This window comes from Rhynchophorus ferrugineus, unplaced genomic scaffold (genome assembly GCF_030347505.1).
Source record: "Rhynchophorus ferrugineus isolate W39M unplaced genomic scaffold, kcgeb_rfMv2 rfM8, whole genome shotgun sequence".
NCBI classification, from domain to species: Eukaryota; Metazoa; Arthropoda; class Insecta; order Coleoptera; family Curculionidae; genus Rhynchophorus; species Rhynchophorus ferrugineus.
The window spans coordinates 16,518,143-16,535,631 of record NW_027472587.1 but is presented as its reverse complement, the minus strand read 5'-3'; the positions used below and the strand labels follow the sequence as shown (position 1 = coordinate 16,535,631).

The 17,489-nt window shown below is 35.8% G+C and overlaps 2 protein-coding genes across 3 annotated transcripts in view; both read left to right on the top strand.

Annotated features, from left to right (window-relative positions):
• The first annotated feature begins 84 nt into the window (after positions 1–84).
• Positions 85–3,174, top strand: LOC143201041 (uncharacterized). The gene is made up of 4 exons (XM_076411887.1): positions 85–152; positions 1,380–1,590; positions 1,650–3,133; positions 3,169–3,174. Exons 2-4 carry the CDS (start codon positions 1,395–1,397, stop codon positions 3,172–3,174), a joined length of 1,686 nt encoding a protein of 561 aa, XP_076268002.1. The 5' UTR covers positions 85–152; positions 1,380–1,394.
• Positions 3,154–17,489, top strand: part of LOC143201266 (uncharacterized) — a 32,523-nt gene continuing 18,187 nt past the window's right edge. The window contains exons 1-2 of one of the 2 annotated variants that reach the window (XR_013006920.1): positions 3,154–12,907; positions 12,962–14,650. Coding sequence is in view for 1 of the 2 variants with exons in the window: in XM_076412214.1 (XP_076268329.1) it covers positions 3,212–12,907; positions 12,962–14,630 (11,365 nt within the window). In the remaining variant the exon portion in view is untranslated. The remainder of the gene's footprint in view (positions 12,908–12,961; positions 14,651–17,489) is intronic. The other variant, XM_076412214.1, reaches the window with a different exon arrangement.

The window sequence follows — 17,489 nt, the reverse complement described above, 5'->3', positions numbered from 1 at the left end:
GCGTTGGCGTATTACTTTTTGTTTGTATTTCGAATCCTCATCGTTCTTATGGTTACCGGATATAGTTAGTCGATCGAACAATCATCGGGAGACATTGTGCCAGTGTTCATCTTAAGATATATCAATACCTGTCGGTCAAGATTACAGTTTTTGTGAGTATTACTTTATAACCGTTATATTGGTCAATTTTATGTATATAAACTGGTATGCTAGAAGAGCTATGTGTTGTATCTTGCTATTTTGGTTAATATCAAGATACCGTTGGTTTTCCCTGACAGTTTTCGCCATTCGCCCATTCCAACTTACGTAAATTCTCGTCGTGAAAATACTTTAATAAAAGTTAAAGATAATAAATACGTCGATTTGATATCGAGATTAAGGGTGTTCTCTACGTAGTCCTGTCAACGGTTACATGGATATATTAAAAAAAAAAACAGCAGGGAAATTTATAAATTCCAATTTAATTACTCACTGGCTGTGTATTTATGCTAGTTAATACATTCTAGACGTAAGTTTCGACCAGAACCGTTTTACTAAATTTATTTTGGAAATGCGGCGTTTTTATTTCGGTTAGTCCTGATGATATTTGATATAAAATCGGGTTCAGAGAAAATAGTGCTCGAGTTGCTTAATAGCTTATTTCGCTTATATTTTTGTTCAAAGATATATTAATGTTTTTTTATCGAAAAAAAGGCATCCAAAGCCTTTTTTTGTAGGAAAATAGCAGTCTTAGTGTGCTGACAAGATATTATGACAATTTTCGATCAACAGCTTCTTGATTTTTATGATGTTTTCTTTGTATGTGTTTGATGATGTTTTTCTTGAAAATTTTACCGACTCTTATGTATTGAGAATGTTATGATTTGTTCAATAAGTTCGTAGAGAATCGTTAATGAACATAAGTCGATTTAATAATTTTAAACATAGAGAAAGCCGTTTTCGCAATAGATTACACCTTAAAAAGTATTTTTTCGTAATGTTATCACTGGTGAGTCAATTTAAGACACCTCTGATTGTTATGAATCTAGTTCTTCCGTTTTCAAGCTGTTTTGTGTTCAGAAATCGATCAATAACGGTTTTTAACTCAATTTTCTTGGGATTAAACAGAAATATTTTTGGTATTTATGATTAATTGGGTGTAATACTTGTGAGAACATTCTGTTTATCGGAGAAAAAATTATTTCCACCAAGATGGCTGTCTCTAACGCCTGACTGATAGAAAGGAAGCGGTTTTCATCAAAGGAAGAAATAATAGCTGTCATAACGAGATATTTTTTGGTACAAATAAGTTGAATTAAGTACTCAAGAAGCGTTGATACGGTTGTTTTTAAATAGGAATCTTGTACGATTATTACTTGTGTTGAAACATTCACTTTTAGCGAATACTACGAAACATGGAGACCTTGACTAAAAGAAACAGCAGCGAACGGATGATCGTGAAGAGAGTAAGTGTACCGAATGGACTGGAGGAACTGATGGAGGGTCTCACCAAGGAGGTGCTGCTGAAGAAGCCCAAGGACCTCTACCAGTTCGCGTCGGACTACTTCTCGAAACTGGTCATACTTCGCGAGAAGACCAGCAAGTACAAAGGTAGGACGCCGTCATTGCGCATCCCCCAAAACATTAAAACTCGATTTCTCTGGTTTTAGTGCATCCAGTGCGTTCAGCTCAATCGGTGACCAAAGTCAAAGCTCCTGTTATACCGCCGGTGAAGAGTACGTCAACGCAAAGGACCACGAATCATTTTTCTCGACACATTAATAACCGTAATGGAAAATCCGACGAAAAGAAACCGGATCCCGCCACTGGCAAAGACAGGACAAAGAGTACTGATCGAAACAACGGGTCGGTGGTCAAAACGACTCCCAGGACCCGGTCAGTTAGTTCGAAGCGGAAGAACGACAGTTCCAGTACTTCTAGCGTTCAGAGTACTCCGCGGGAAAAGCGACAGCCGTCCACGTCCAGAAATGCCAAGTCTCAGCCGGAAACCGGCAAGAAAGAGGAGGAAGCCAGTAAAACAAACAAGAAGAAAGATGACAAGAAGAAGAAAAACAAGACGGCGTCCTCAGCGGCAAAAATACATTCTGCTGAATCCAGTTCAGTCGACAACAAAACATCTGCTTCATCAAATATATCGAGTGATAAAGTCACTCCAGAATCTGACAGTATATCAAGCCTAAACAACAAAAATGAAAATAAAGGAGATATCAGTAAACAAACCAAAACAAAAGTCAATGAAAGTGATAGAGAAACTAGTTTTGATAAAGTGAATGGTGATATTACCATACCTGGTAAAAATCAAACGGAGAAAATCTATATTAATAAAGAAAATTCGAATAATCGTCAGGGTGCAGACAACAAAAAAACAGATGATGAACGTATTAATCATAACGCTGATCCCAAAGATACTGTCACAGTTTCTAGTGGTGACAAAAAAGAGGATACAGCAAACAGTCCAACCAATGATGATGCCAATACAGTCAAACAAATGCAAATAAAAGATAACGCTATTAAGAAAGAAAATTTTGAAGATAATTTGGATCAAAATATTCAGAAAATTAATGAAGCTTCTGATCGAGAGAGAGATAAAATGGAGACTGAATCCGATCACATTAATCGTCATACGGATCCAATAAAAAATACAGAGGTTGCTTCAGTAGCAAGAACAGTAGAAACCACAAAAAGTGACGCTGGTGACTCTTCTACGAATGACGGAAAACTGGAAATAAAATCATCTCAAGGGCCAGAACTATCCGAGAAAATAGTACCAGTTTCTGGTGATTCAGAAAAACTCCATAAAGACGATATTGAAAAAGATAACGATAAGGTATCACAAGAGAAAGGTGATTTCGAAGATCCAAGTTCAAATGAGAGAGGTAAACCAGAAAATAGCAATATACATCAAGATAATACTGAACCCTCTTCACTCACAACGGGAAATAAGAAGGATATGGAGCTTAGCGACACAACAGAGACAGTTGAAGATGCAAGAGATCAAAGAAATCCAGTATTATCAAGTACAAAGCAAATGGACGAAGATTCTGATAGCGCTGATAAAATAAACGCGATTTCTGAAGAAGAAGACAAATCAAAAGATCAATCAAAACACATTCAGCACTTACCTTTGGATAATGTGATGGTGACCTTTGGTGCTGTTGATGTAGTAAGTTCTGAGCATCTAGGTCAAATTCACGATAATAATACAAACGCAATGTCTGGAGAAAAAGAAAAGTCAAGGGATCAAACATTATTAGATAAAGATCAGCCAGAGAAACCAACCGTACCGGGGGAAGAAGAGAATTCGAAAGATCAGACATCATTAGATCAAGAAAAACGAGATAGTACTCACGAGTTAAATCTACAGACACCAGTTAGTTCGAATAATCTGGGAATCACTCCTGAAAACGCCAACGATGCAAATATGATATCTGAAAAAGAAGAAAAGTCAAAGGATCAACAATCATTAGATGAGTATCAACCTGAAGGTACTCAACACTTGAAATCAGCCGATAAAGATGGTTCTGACCAAAAAGACACTGAGCGCTGTTCTGCCAAGGACGAAGAAAACAAGACCAAACCAGTAATTCAAACTCGTAAGGTTGACTCAGTATCAATTAATAATTTTTTGAAAAGTGAACAAATGAATTCCCTTGAAGATATTACACAACCAACAGAAAAACCAGCTGGTGTCGACGAAAAGCCTGCTAAAACATCAGTCATTGGTGATTCGATCAAATCTTCTACTATAGATATTTTGTCGTCAAAAATGATCGATGATAAACAAAAGCGAGACAAATCTAAATGTAGTTTCGGCGCACTGTCGGCTGCTGTGGCCGGTGCCACTGCTGTGGCTGTTGCTGCTGTCGTGTCTACCGACGATGACAAGGATCCTATTTCAGATTCGGATATATTAGCAAACGCCACAAACTTATCCTCGATTAATAGTAAAGGAAGTAGTACAGAATCACATCACAGCAGTAAGAGTGGTAAAGTGGTAAGCAAAAAAATTGATGATGATATTTGCAATGTTGCTAAGAAACATGACGTTCATGACAGTGAACTTACTGACTCCGATATATGGGCAGACATCACCAACGTAGACCACCTGTCAAAATCCCTACATTCCAGAAACACAAACAAAACGGGAACATCGTCGGAAAAACAAGATAAAGCTGATGTTAAAGTATTAATGAGTGATATAGAACAGATTAAACAAATTAAAGACGCTAAAAACGATGTACAGCCTACCCCATCTAATGAAGTTACCAAGAATATGTTAGAATCAAAATTAAGTGCAGAAGAACCTGGAGTCGTCGACAGTCAAGTGAAAAAGTTCTTGCATTGGTTTATTGACAATGAGAGAGAAAATGTTTTTCAAATGCACAGCATAGACTATGATTCAATCTCCCTTGACAGTAACGGAATAATAACAAATGCTACTGACCCACCGACATCAAAAAATCTCATTACGCCAGCTGGTGAAAATATTGAACCATCTTCAACAAAAGATACTCATATTTCAGCTAACCATCTTGAAGCAATCGATTCCGGACAGAGAAAGAAAAGATCTATCGAAAATAATGAAGATAATGATATTGGTGATAGTTCTGCTCTATCTGAACCTATTGATTCTAAAGAAAAAACCATCGGTGAAGATGAACCAAAGGCCACGGACGCTGGTTCAAAAGAGATTCGTGTAGAATCATCAGTTAAAGATGAATCAAGTGAATCAACAAACGACCATAAAGAAAGAACTGAAACCAAGGAACCAGAAGTTGACGAGGAGCAGTCTATTAATGTTGAATCAAGAGCTTCAAAAAACGATGGTACAATTAAGGAAGCTTTGCCTCTACAGTCAAGTTCGAAAGAAAGAGAGCAATCAGATAACGACGTAGTAATTGTTGATCAACAACATACTGATGAAGGGGAAGTAAGAGGGGATTCAAGTGATATGAGTAATGATAGTAAAGATATAAATTTCGTGGACAAGGAAGCTCCTGGTGCAAGCCAGCAGTCAGCAGAATCAATCGATGAAAAGAACGGGAGTGAAGACAAAGGACAAGATCATCAAAACGATATCGTCTTGAATTTAGAACCTGAAAAACTAACAAAAACAATGGAGACTACAGAAAAAATTAATCTAGAACCTATCACAGAAAATAAACAATCTATTAATCAGCTTGGAGTACCATTAATTAACAGTAAAGAGGGTATTAATAAAGACGAAGTACAAGAAGAAATAGTTAAGCCAGAAGATTCAAAAATAATATCCTTGGATGAACAATCATGTAATGGTCAGCAGGAAAAAAATACAGTCAAAGAAGGTGCTAAGGATGTTGTTAAATGCGCAGATACAAACATCATATTCACAAATGAAAAATCAATTAATCAAGAAAGCCAACTGGAAAGGGGTAGAGACGAACAAAAAATTGATGATACAGTCAAATTAGGGGACTCAAATGTCATATCTATAAAAGAACAGTCAAATCATGGTCAACTGAAGACGAAAGACGAACCAGGATCTAATGATACAGTCACATCAGGTGACTCAAAAATTACTTCTATAAAAGAGAAGGAGAATAATGAAAACAAAGAAGAAGTTAAGGATACGATTAAATCAGGAGACTCAGAAATTATACCCACCGACGAAAAATCAAATGATGCTCAGCAAGAAAAGAATAAAGATGACGAAGAAGCTGGGGTTACAGTTAAATCAGAAGATTCAAAAATTAGATCCATAAATGAGCAATCGAATAATGGCCAAATGGAAATGAATAAAGATGGAAAAGAAACTAAGGTAGCAGTTAAATTAGAAGATTCGAAAATTATGCTTATAAATGAAAAATCAATTAACAGTCAACAGGAAAAGAGTAAAGACGAAGAAGAAAGCAATGATATAGTTACATCTGAAGATTCAACTGTTATACATATAAATCAACAATCCAATGATAATAAGCAGGAAAATAATAAAGACACAGAAGAAGCTAAAGATACAGTTAAGTCAGAAGACTCTAAAATTATTGTCACAGATGAACAAACAGATAATAATCAACAGAAAAAGAGTAAAGACGAAAAAGAAAGCAATGATACAGTTACATCCGAAGATTCAACTGTTATATACGTAAATCAACAGTCCAATGATAATAAGCAGGAAAACTATAAAGACACAGAAGAAGCTAAAGATACAGATAAGTCAGAAGACTCAAAAATCATAGCCACAGATGAACAATCAGATAATAATCAGCAGGAAAAGAGTAAAGACGGAGAAGAAAGTAATGATACAGTTATATCTAAAGAATCAACTATTATACCCATAAATCAACAGTCCAATGATAATAAGCAGGAAAACTATAAAGACTCAGAAGAAGCTAAAGATACAGATAAGTCAGAAGACTCAAAAATTATAGCCACAGATGAACAATCAGATAATAATCAGCAGGAAAAGAGTAAAGACGGAGAAGAAAGTAATGATACAGTTATATCTAAAGATTCAATTATTATACACATAAATCAACAGTCCAATGATAATAAGCAGGAAAATAATAAAGACACAGAAGAAGCTAAAAATATAGATAAGTCAGAAGACTCAAAAATTATAGCCACAGATGAACAATCCGATAATACTCAGCAGGAAAAGAGTAAAGACGGAGAAGAAAGCAATGATACAGTTATATCCAAAGATTCAACTATTATACACATAAATCAACAGTCCAATGATAATAAGCAGGAAAACTATAAAGACACAGAGGAAGCTAAAGATACAGATAACTCAGAAGACTCAAAAATTATAGCCACAGATGAACAATCAGATAATAATCAGCAGGAAAAGAGTAAAGACGGAGAAGAAAGTAATGATACAGTTATATCCAAAGATTCAACTATTATACACATAAATCAACAGTCCATTGATAATAAGCAGGATAACAATAAAGACACACAAGAAGCTAAATATACAGATAAGTCAGAAAACTCAAAAATTATAGCTACAGATGAACAATCAGATAATAATCAACAGGAAGAAATTAAATCACAAGATTTAGAAACTATATGTATGGATAATCAATCAAATAATAGGCAACAGGAAAAGAATAAAGACGAAGCAAAAGATGTACTTAATAATATAGTTCAAGAAAAGCATAAATCAACAGAAATGGTAGCTTCTGACGATTTTAACGCCTTAGTTCCCCCAGAAAAAGACGGACAGGTTCAAGACGACCAATCTATAAACGCCGAAGGGATACTTGTTGATCGGAAAGTGATAGATAAAGAACTAAAGAAAAATTATGATGAGAACTTAAAAATACACGAATCATCTGGTGATAAGACCGTCGATATTGAATATATGGGTAGAAAGAAACAATCCTCAATAAATGACACATTACCAGTGCCCCACATTGTACAGAATATCACTAATATGAATCTATCGTCAGTTAACTCAGGTGTAGTCGACGAATCAATCAAAGACTACTTAAAATCATTCATAACCTCCGAGTTGAATGACGTTCATAAAGATATTGTGGTTGATAAAGTGCCTAAACAAGAAAATGCGAAGATGCAGGAGAATACAAACGTAAAAAGTCCCAGTAAAATAGCTCGATACTCAAACAGAGGAAAGAACGACAAATCGCCAACCTCTAAGTACCCACGAAGATCGTCTCTATCTCAGATCATGACCTCCAGCCATGAGGACCAATCAACGAACGCCAAAATTAAAAGGGCCCAATCTGTGGGAGTCTTGAGACAGAGGCAGAACGAACATAAGAGCAGGATTCCGACGGCATCCAGACAAAAATCCAAGGACACGACCACCAGGAAATCAGCCGGCAGGAGGCCTCTCGTACGACAAATGGAAACCAACAGCAAGGAATTGGAGGAGAAGTTATCCAGTCGAAGAGGTTCGAAAGAAATCAGTAAGTCTCAAAGTTTAAAAGGAAAATCTGATGACACAAAAGAAAACGGCAGTACAGAGAAAGCTAAAGAATTGAAGAATAGTGCGACTTTTGTTGTTGATGATAATTCGAATAGTACCAATTTGAAAGAAAATGGCGAGGATAAGTTATGTGATTCTGTCAAAATGTCAAGTTCGGACAGTCAAGATATTCTAAAGAAGACGGCAGAAACTTTGCTTCACATCCCAGATAGCAATGAAACAGAACAAAAATTAAGTGAAACAAATAATCGAACTGCTACTAAAATCGAAGACGCAAGTATTTTGCAAAATGATGATCAAGAATCCCCAAAAACAAATGGGGAAAATAACAAAACTGACGACACAGATATCCACCCTCAAGACAACGCACAGAAAGTTGAAAACACGACCTCAAATAAGCACTCAAGCTTAGATACATTAAATGAATGTAATAAATCTTCACAAATGAACGTAAAAGAAGAAACAATACCACAAATATCTTCAGATGAAAATAATACCAACTCAGATGACCACGAACAAACACCACTAAAACAAGAGAACGATAACGACAATGAAATCACCAACAAATCAAATGATCTCAATATATCTGATGTATATCCATCAAAATTCAACGAAGGACAGGAAGTAAACTCTACAGACACCAATAGGTCAAGTGATAATCATTCATCAAACACCAAAACTGAAGGTGTACAAGATACAACAGCTCCAAGTGAAAATGTTAGTAAAACCCGTGGTGAGTCATCAAAGCCAGATGAAGACAACAACAGTGAATCTACAGAGAAGACTGAATCAGTCACTATGATAGAAGATCCTGTAGAAGTAACGCCTTTTGGTAATAATACTAATCAACCTAGCGATTCTTCAGTTCAGCAAAATGAAGAAGAAGTAATAAAATCAATAGAAGTTAGCGATTCAGCTCAAAGTCATGTATCTAAAGACACAAGCGATATGGATAAAAACATCAGTCAGCATAACGAGAACTTATCCAAATTACCTGAAGACAATAAGAGCAAATCCAGCGAAAAGAGTGTATCAAGCGAGAACAATCAATCAGAAAGTTTAACAGATGATACTGTAAAAGCCTCACCAGCAAATAAAGATGCCGAGAAATCTAAGCATGAATCATTACAAGAGAATGTAGAAAATGGAACTAAAATTTCTGAGACATCACGTGACGACAGGGACAAAGTCGAAACTATCGAAAACGAAATTCTTTCAGATGAAGGTAGTGGCCAAACACAGGATGATTCCCTAAAGCTAAGTGAAGATAGTAAAATCGATAACCATTTAAGTAATCAATTAAGAAAAACAACAGAAGATACAATAAAGACAAAGCCTTTAGATACAATCAGTCATCAAAGCCCTGAAGAATCGTCAAAACAAAATAATGATTCTGCCGTAGAATCTATCGAAGCAATTGAAACAGGGAAAACAACGTCTTCAGCAACAGAATCAAGTGTCAGTCAAACTAATAATGATTCATTAACATTAAGTGCAGACAGAGATATATCAAAAGAATATTCCAGTTCCGTTGAAACTCTTTTAGAGTCGAGTATCAGTGAAAGTAAAGATGATGAAACCAAAGGACAGTCATCTGATACTAATTATATTTATGTTCAGCCTCAAGTTTTATCAGAAAGCGAAAAAAATGATACTTTACTCAAGAATATTCACTCAAAAGTGATAGCGAGTGATAAAATAGAAGATGAAAAGCTCTCGCCAAATGAAAATAATGACTATATTTCAAAAACAACTAGCCTACCTGATAATGTGAAGAGTTCTCTCAAAAATGAATCGTCTTCAGATTCGGTGGACCACAAGGTATCCAAAACTGATACCAACTTATCAAATAGTGCTGCTGATGTTTTAAAAGATATAAATAATGAAATTGCTACGGATCAAACAAGTATTAAAACTTCTGACACTTCTTTAAATTTACACGAAGATGAAGAGAATGATCCCAAAGATACTAGTCATTCAGAGATGAAGGCAAAAGATTTTAAACAAGACGGCAATCAAACTAAAGACGACTTAGTGGAACAAACTAAAGATAGTCGAGATAATACTGAGCTAACTGATTATTTACCTAATTACAAAATAGAAGGTACTCAAGAAAATATATCTACAGAAAGTACTAATGAAGATAGTAAAGAAGATAACGTAAAAACAAATTATATAGAAGATAGTAATAGTCAGATTAATGAGGAATTAGAAAGTAAAGATAAACTAGAAGTTAATGAAACCGTAACTAACTTGGAGCCAGAGGAGATACAGGTAACAAAAGATAACATCCCCTTGTTGAAAGAATCAGAAGATGCTATGGACAAAAATGGCATATTATTAAATGAAACAAAAAATTTAGATCTAATATCAGATAAAAGAAATATAAAAGAGAATGAAAACCAAAGTGAAAATGTACAAGATGATCACTCTAATAAATTAGAAGATCCTCAAAATGATGGAATAAAGGAAGATATAGAGATAGATACCGAACAGAAAGAAGAAAAAAATCAGAATAAACAATTGGAATTCGTTGAACAAAATCAGAAAGTCGATGACGAAAATGACAGTATACAATCTGAAGCAATTAATAATCTAAAAGAAGATAACAAAGAAGCACATGAAGAAAATCAGAAGCCAGATATTCACCAAGTTCCAAAATCACAAGAAGATAATATTATAAGAACTGGTTCCACAATTCCAACTGATAACAATTCTAATGGTAATAAAATCGATGTTAATAGTGAAGTCTCCAATGATGATAACACAAATGATCAAAGAAATGATGGTTTTCAAGAAGAAGATAAGACTATTGAAGAAAACAATGCTAGTGGAACCAAAGAAGATATAAAGGACAAACATGATGACAAGATTGAAGACAATCAAGATAATACAAACCCCATTGAGGTTAAAAAAGAAGAGAATAGAAACAATACTGAAATCAATGAAGTGTCCAATGTATCAGTTATAGCTTCGCAACCTAAATCAAATGAAAATATTTCTCAAAACATCGAAGATAAATCGCATGTTAACACTGAGGATCATAACACCGAACATAAAAAAGAAGATATAGCAATTGAAGAAAGCACTGATCATGAAAATAATGGTGAGATTAGAGATATGAATGAGAAAAATGATGAGCTAGATCTAGGCACACAGCTTGATCAAAAATCAAAAGAAGGAGACCGTATAGAGATCACTGAGAATAAAAAGGATGTTTGTAATAACACTGCAATAGGCAATGAAGCGGCCAATGTATCTGTAATAGCTTCACAGCATCAATTAGACCAAAACACTTCTCAGAAAACTGAAGATAACTTACAGATCAACAATGAAGATCTAGTAAGCAAAGAAGAAGATAAATCGACTGAACAAAGAAATGAAAGCGAAAATAGTGGAAATACGAAAGAGAATATAAATGACAAAAACGAACCAAATCAAGAAAACCGAAGCAGCAATAAAATTAACTTCAATTTGCTTGAACCAGAATCAAACAAAGGGATTGATGATGGTACAAACTCCACTGTGAATAATAAAGATGATAACGAAAGCAGTACAAGAGCAAATGAAGTGACCAATAAATCATTGATAGTTTCGCAAGATCAATCAGATATAAGTATGTCTCAAGATATGGAAGACAAATCACAGACCAGTACTGAAGATCATGTTACAAGTGGTATAAATGCAATTGAAATAATTCCAAAGAAATTAGAACAAGGAAACGATAAGGAAATCATAGACACAGTCGAAAAAGTGCCTAAAGCAGAGGTGCAAAAGAATGAAGATCATGGAGCTGTTGTTGAAGAAATAATGCCCAAGGAAGCTCACTCCAAAGCAGAGAGCTTGGCAGATCGTGTCAGTAATAAAGATCATGGTAATATTGAAACTAACAAAAAATCAGAAGAAAGTGAAAAGGTAACAGATAGAGTTTCGAGAACTAAAACAACTGAAGAGAGTAAAGCAACAGGTAAAATAATTGTACCTATAGACTCAAAGATGGATCACATTAACAAAGAAGATGTAAAAGAACATATTGATAATGGAGAAAATGGACTAAGTGAAGACCCAGAAAGTAAAACAGAAAGAGAAGACAATAAATTACCAGAGAGAGAAATGGAGTACAATGAAATAAACAAAGTACCGTTAATTCAAGATTCAAGTAATGTAGGCGACATAAATGCAGAAGAGAAAAAGGGACAGGACATTATTATCAAAGATTTTGATCAGAACCTAACAGAAAATGTTTACATTAATAAACCTGAGCCGGATAAAAGCAATACATTTGATGAAAATGAGGAAAAAATTAAACATAAGGAAGACAGTAAAGAAAAACTAGAAGGTGATAGTGAAAACTATGACATATCAAATAAAGCAACAAATTTACCACACACCAAGCAAGGTGAAACACTCAAGAAAAACACTGATGATAGAGGGGATAAAGAACATTCTGAAACAAACGATAAAAAATCAAAAGAAGATTTTAAAATACCAGATGAAGCAGACACAGATAAAATCACAAAGGAACAAAATAAAGAAGAAAACATTACTCTTGATGAAAAGGACAACACACAATGTGAAATAGAAAGCATTGATTTTACACAATCACAAAATAAAAATAAAGAATTAGAAGAAAATAAAGAAAATGAGAAAGCACTAGATAAAGCAGAACAAAGACAAGAGGAAACACCAAATATCACTACAAGTCTTAACAAACAATTATCTCAAACACAATTAAAATCTGCACAGGACCAACATCAAGAAATTGAAAAGCCGAAAGAAGACAAATATGGGAAATTAGGTGAATCTTTAACAGAAAATGTAGATAAACAGAAATCTTTGGACGAAAGTGTTTTAACAGACTCCCATCGAGGATCTAACGAAGAACTACGAAACAAAGAAGAAATAGCAGCAACCAAACTGCAATCAGCATGGAGAGGATACCTAGCCAGGAAAAATCTAGGATCAGTAGACAAGAAGGTAAGCTTGATGGGTTTCTTATAAATATTTACATAATTTTTAAAAAATTTTTAGACACCAAAAACAAAAATGACCACACAAGAAGCTGTAGTTAAAATTCAATCACTTGTACGAGGATATTTAGAGAGGCAACGACATCAGCGCCGACTGCTTCAGGAAAAACCAAGTTTTTATCGAAAGGATACCGTGGACGAGCCACAGATCATCAAAAAATTGGTGTCCCAATTACAGGACTCGACTGACGAACCTGCGAAGATTGACGGGAGAGATGACAACAATAACAACCAGAGGAAAGAGGAAACACAGCTAGAGCAAGAAGTACGATCTGCCGTCGATAAAGTAGTTCGCGGATATGATACTCACAGATACATGACGCCCTTGGAACGAGAAGTTAGTACTGCTGTGAGGCACTTGATGGACTCCAATGATGACGACGAGGATACCCTATCACACTCCTTCGATAAGCACGAGGATCACCTGGAGAAAGTCATTAAACAGCTACCCCCAGTACCGTCCCATGACATCCCCAAAACGATCTCTGACTCGTCCGATACAGAGTCCCAGAGTAGCAATGAAAATAAGTTACAGTTTATTGTGAAGAAGGATACAGAGGACGTCACGGATTCCGATGACGTTAAGACAGCAACGTCCAATTTTGATGAGGATGATACCAACCAAGCCCCTTTGTCCAATATTAACGTTGAAGTAAGAAAGAACAGTGATCCCGACGAGGATTCGATGCCCGTGAAGTCACCGGTTTTTGTCCAAACTGATCTAAAGCACCAGAAACAGTATGAATCTGTTTCTGATCTGGATAAGTTAAGTACCGAGGATGTTCCTAAGATTGTTAGTGATGAAAAACCGAAATCTGTTTGTAGTAATGATGAACAGGTTGTGAATAAACCAAAACACGATGATGGTGGAGCTGATGATTTTAGCAGTGTGGACTCAGCGGATTCTGCAGTGACCGTGGTGGAGAAGAAGCATAAGAATGATAACGAGCAAGGAAGCGGTGGGAAGAAAGCTACAGATCCACTGGAAGATCATGTAGATTTGATCGATCACGTCCAGAACACGTTATTGGATCAGATATGTGGGAAACCCGTGAATACCAACGAGAAATTCGATTTCGACCACTTCCGACAGGAATTACACGAGGCCTCGTCCCTTTATCATGATAACGAAAAGTCCCAGAATTCTAATAACAACGACCTGCTTCAATATTTGAACGATTTCGAACCGGAGGATAGCAAATTCGATCAGAGGTTATTACGAAGCCCCAATCGCGAGCTACCGGACATCGAGGAGGAGGGGGAAACGGAGTCAAAAGATTCCGAGGTTAACGTTGAAGGAAGCAGGTTCTGTGGTACTCCTCGAGCTTGCAGCGCGTTGTCTGGCAAGAGCTCCGGGTGCGACCAGGTCGAGATCCTCCACCATCAGAGAGGAACGGGCGATGGTAAAGCGTCCGCCAGGTCTCAGATGACGGAGCACAGTATCCCGTCGCTGGATGACGACAAGGTCGACTCGCCGACCCCTGGGGAGCAAGGGGGGAGTGGGCTGAGACACACCAGCGAGTTTCACGACACAGTGGCGGTGCCGTTGGGCGTAGGTCTGGACGATAAGGAGGCGAGACCGGGACCGTCGTCATCATCGGAGTCGGAGGTGGAGCAGAGGCCCGAATCGACGGATCGCGGTAATCAAACTTCATTCCATCAAGTTCCAGGTCAAGTATTTATTATAATAGTAAGTGAAATTCACTAGTCATTCAAGGCACTTTGTTTAATACGCGACAAAAAATAACTGCTATCGATGATCACCAAGTAAATGGATGTCTAACCAATTATTTTTAAACAAATCTATATGTCACTTCATCTTGATCTTATCTGATTTAAGTTGAGAGTGTACTGTAAACTAGGAATGTCGACCGCCGAGAAAAATGTCGATATTCTAAAATATATATAAAATATGTTTCTGGATCACTTCGTATATTCGTTTGATTTTAATTGTAGACCTTTGTTTTGGATGCGTTAGATTACTAGTTCGTTTGATATTTTAGTGCAGTCCCATATTTGCATCCCATATTTGCACCCCATATTTGCATCCCATAGATAAAAATTGGCTTTACGATTGACTGATAAACCAATCTGTTTGATTTTAAGTCAAATTGAGAATATCTTCGGACTAACCAGCTTGACTCTGAGTCTAGTGTGCTCTGTTTTTTGTCCAACATGATGTTTCCCTATTGTATTTTACAATTGGTCTCTAATCTGTTTATAGATCTTGTTGACTGCTACTTGCAATGAATTTCGATAACTCCAAAATTTGTTTACAAAAAATGAATGTTTGGCCCAGTTATAGGCAATAGTTAAGAACATTTGGATTAAATAAAGCTACATAATTAAAAATATAAATATATACGTGGCGATAGGAAATTTTAAAATAAATTGTTTTTCTTTACACTTTAGTTGTTTGAAAGATATGGATGTAGAGCCAAAACAAATAGTATAAAATTCTTTATTTACACATACGGCAAAGTCAATTAGTATTGACTGACAACTGATGTTTCTATCGTTTAATATCTTTTTTCCTATAATATCAACAAAATGTTATATTAAAAAAAAAATCTGCAACTTATTTCAATATTTCCATTTCCCTTTCACATTCTGATAATATAGTTTTTTGAGTTAATATAAAACTATTTTTCCATAAACTACAGTTTCTTGCAAGATATGAGTGTAAAGCCCATTTACTTTCTATTTCAAACGCCCTATTCGCCTGATTTAGTTCCGTCGAGGTTTTGGTCATTTCTTATATTACAAAAACCTCTTCGAAATCATAGTTTTGAGTCGTTCAAAGAAAGAAAGTTTACTCAATGAGTTGAAAACAAAAAAAATTCAAAATCTGGGAAAAACTATGTCAAATTTTATTCTATTTTTTTTAGTATTCCACAATCGGCCCAGTGGGCAACAAGTATTTGATGAGACTTACAGAGGAAAGTACTTGCATTATTGAAAGTACTTTGTTATCATGTCGTTATATTTAGTCACCTCATTTTCAAAGAACTAAGATCAATAATACCTTTAGTCCAAGATTTATAGCAAAGTTCTTTGAATAGCTTTGAATTAGCAGAGTTCTTTGAATCTGAAGTAGGAATGACGAAAAATATCGATATTTTCGTCGACGATATTCTTCGATATTTTTTCAAAGAATATCGATGTTTATCGCAGTAGACCGACAATATGAGATTTTATCAGTTGTCTGAAAATGTTTGGTTTATATTACAGCAAAACTACCAAATCATCATAATTTCACCAACTCCTGTCTATATAAACCCTACTAATATCCATTACTTTATTTTCTAAAAATCAGAGGTTTTTAAACAGTTTATTTTAACATTTCAAAGTGTCGGACACTCTCAAACTCAGCCTGAATTACGGCACCTTTCGGACATCTATCGACTTCATAACGCTTAGAAACAGTTATTTATTGTCGGTACTATTAAAATAAATCCACCGGTGGTGTTTGGTGCATCTCGAAGCCCGACTATCTCCCGATTTATTTCGCATCGACCAAACAAAAAAAAAATAGGCTATTGACGTCTTGATACAAAAAAAAAAAAACGAAACCAAGTGTCTCACGTCCATCGCGCTTATAATTTTAGATTTTTTTATGAATTTAGAACGTCCCGCTGTGACGTGCCTCCGTCTTTGTCAAAGATCACGGCTCGTGGTAAAAATAAAAGCGCCGGAAGCTTCTAATTAGATCGGCAATGTGTGCGAGTGTGTGGATTAGGGAACTATCTATGGATTTTCGCGTTAGAACAAATTGGGATAATTGGCCTTATCAAAAAGGCCGACTTGGCAGCCGGCACGGCAGGAGATCGGTCGGGACGCCGTCACGTGCGTTGCGATGTTTTCTTAGCTAGGACTGATCAGTGTGTGGGACGGTGAAGATATATGTTAAAAAAATATGGGTTTAAATCCATTCTAGAGTCCTAAACACTCTCTTCTGTTTTAGTAACCAGCCTGGGAATACAGCAGGTGACCAAATTAGGGATGCCCGGAAGATATCAATATATCGATACTTTTGGAAAAAGATATCGATATTTTTAACAGCCGATATTTGTTGATATTCTTTAAAAAATATATACTGTAATGGTTATTAATATAGAACAGAAAATATAAAGCACCAAATATACTCCACACATTACCACAGAGAAATAGCAGCTATTAATAAGTACTTTTGCAACGACGATTAACAAGTACACTCAGTTAGTGTCATGGTATGATATGTTATCTCAACCAAAGACATGGGACTTCTATACATTGTAGAAGGGACAATGAAACAAGACCAATACAAACGAGTCTAGAAACCCGTTCCCTATCGCAGATTAACGAATGGTTCCCCGCCAATTACAACTACTACAACTAGAAAATCAATATTGTCCCTAATAATTTGGCCACGAACTGTAAATTCGTCGCGTTTTTCTCGATAGACGACGTCAAAAATGTTGTTTCCGTCTGAATAAAAAGAAAATTTGTGCTGTGTACTGTGAAGGTGCCTCATTAAAATCTACTACGTG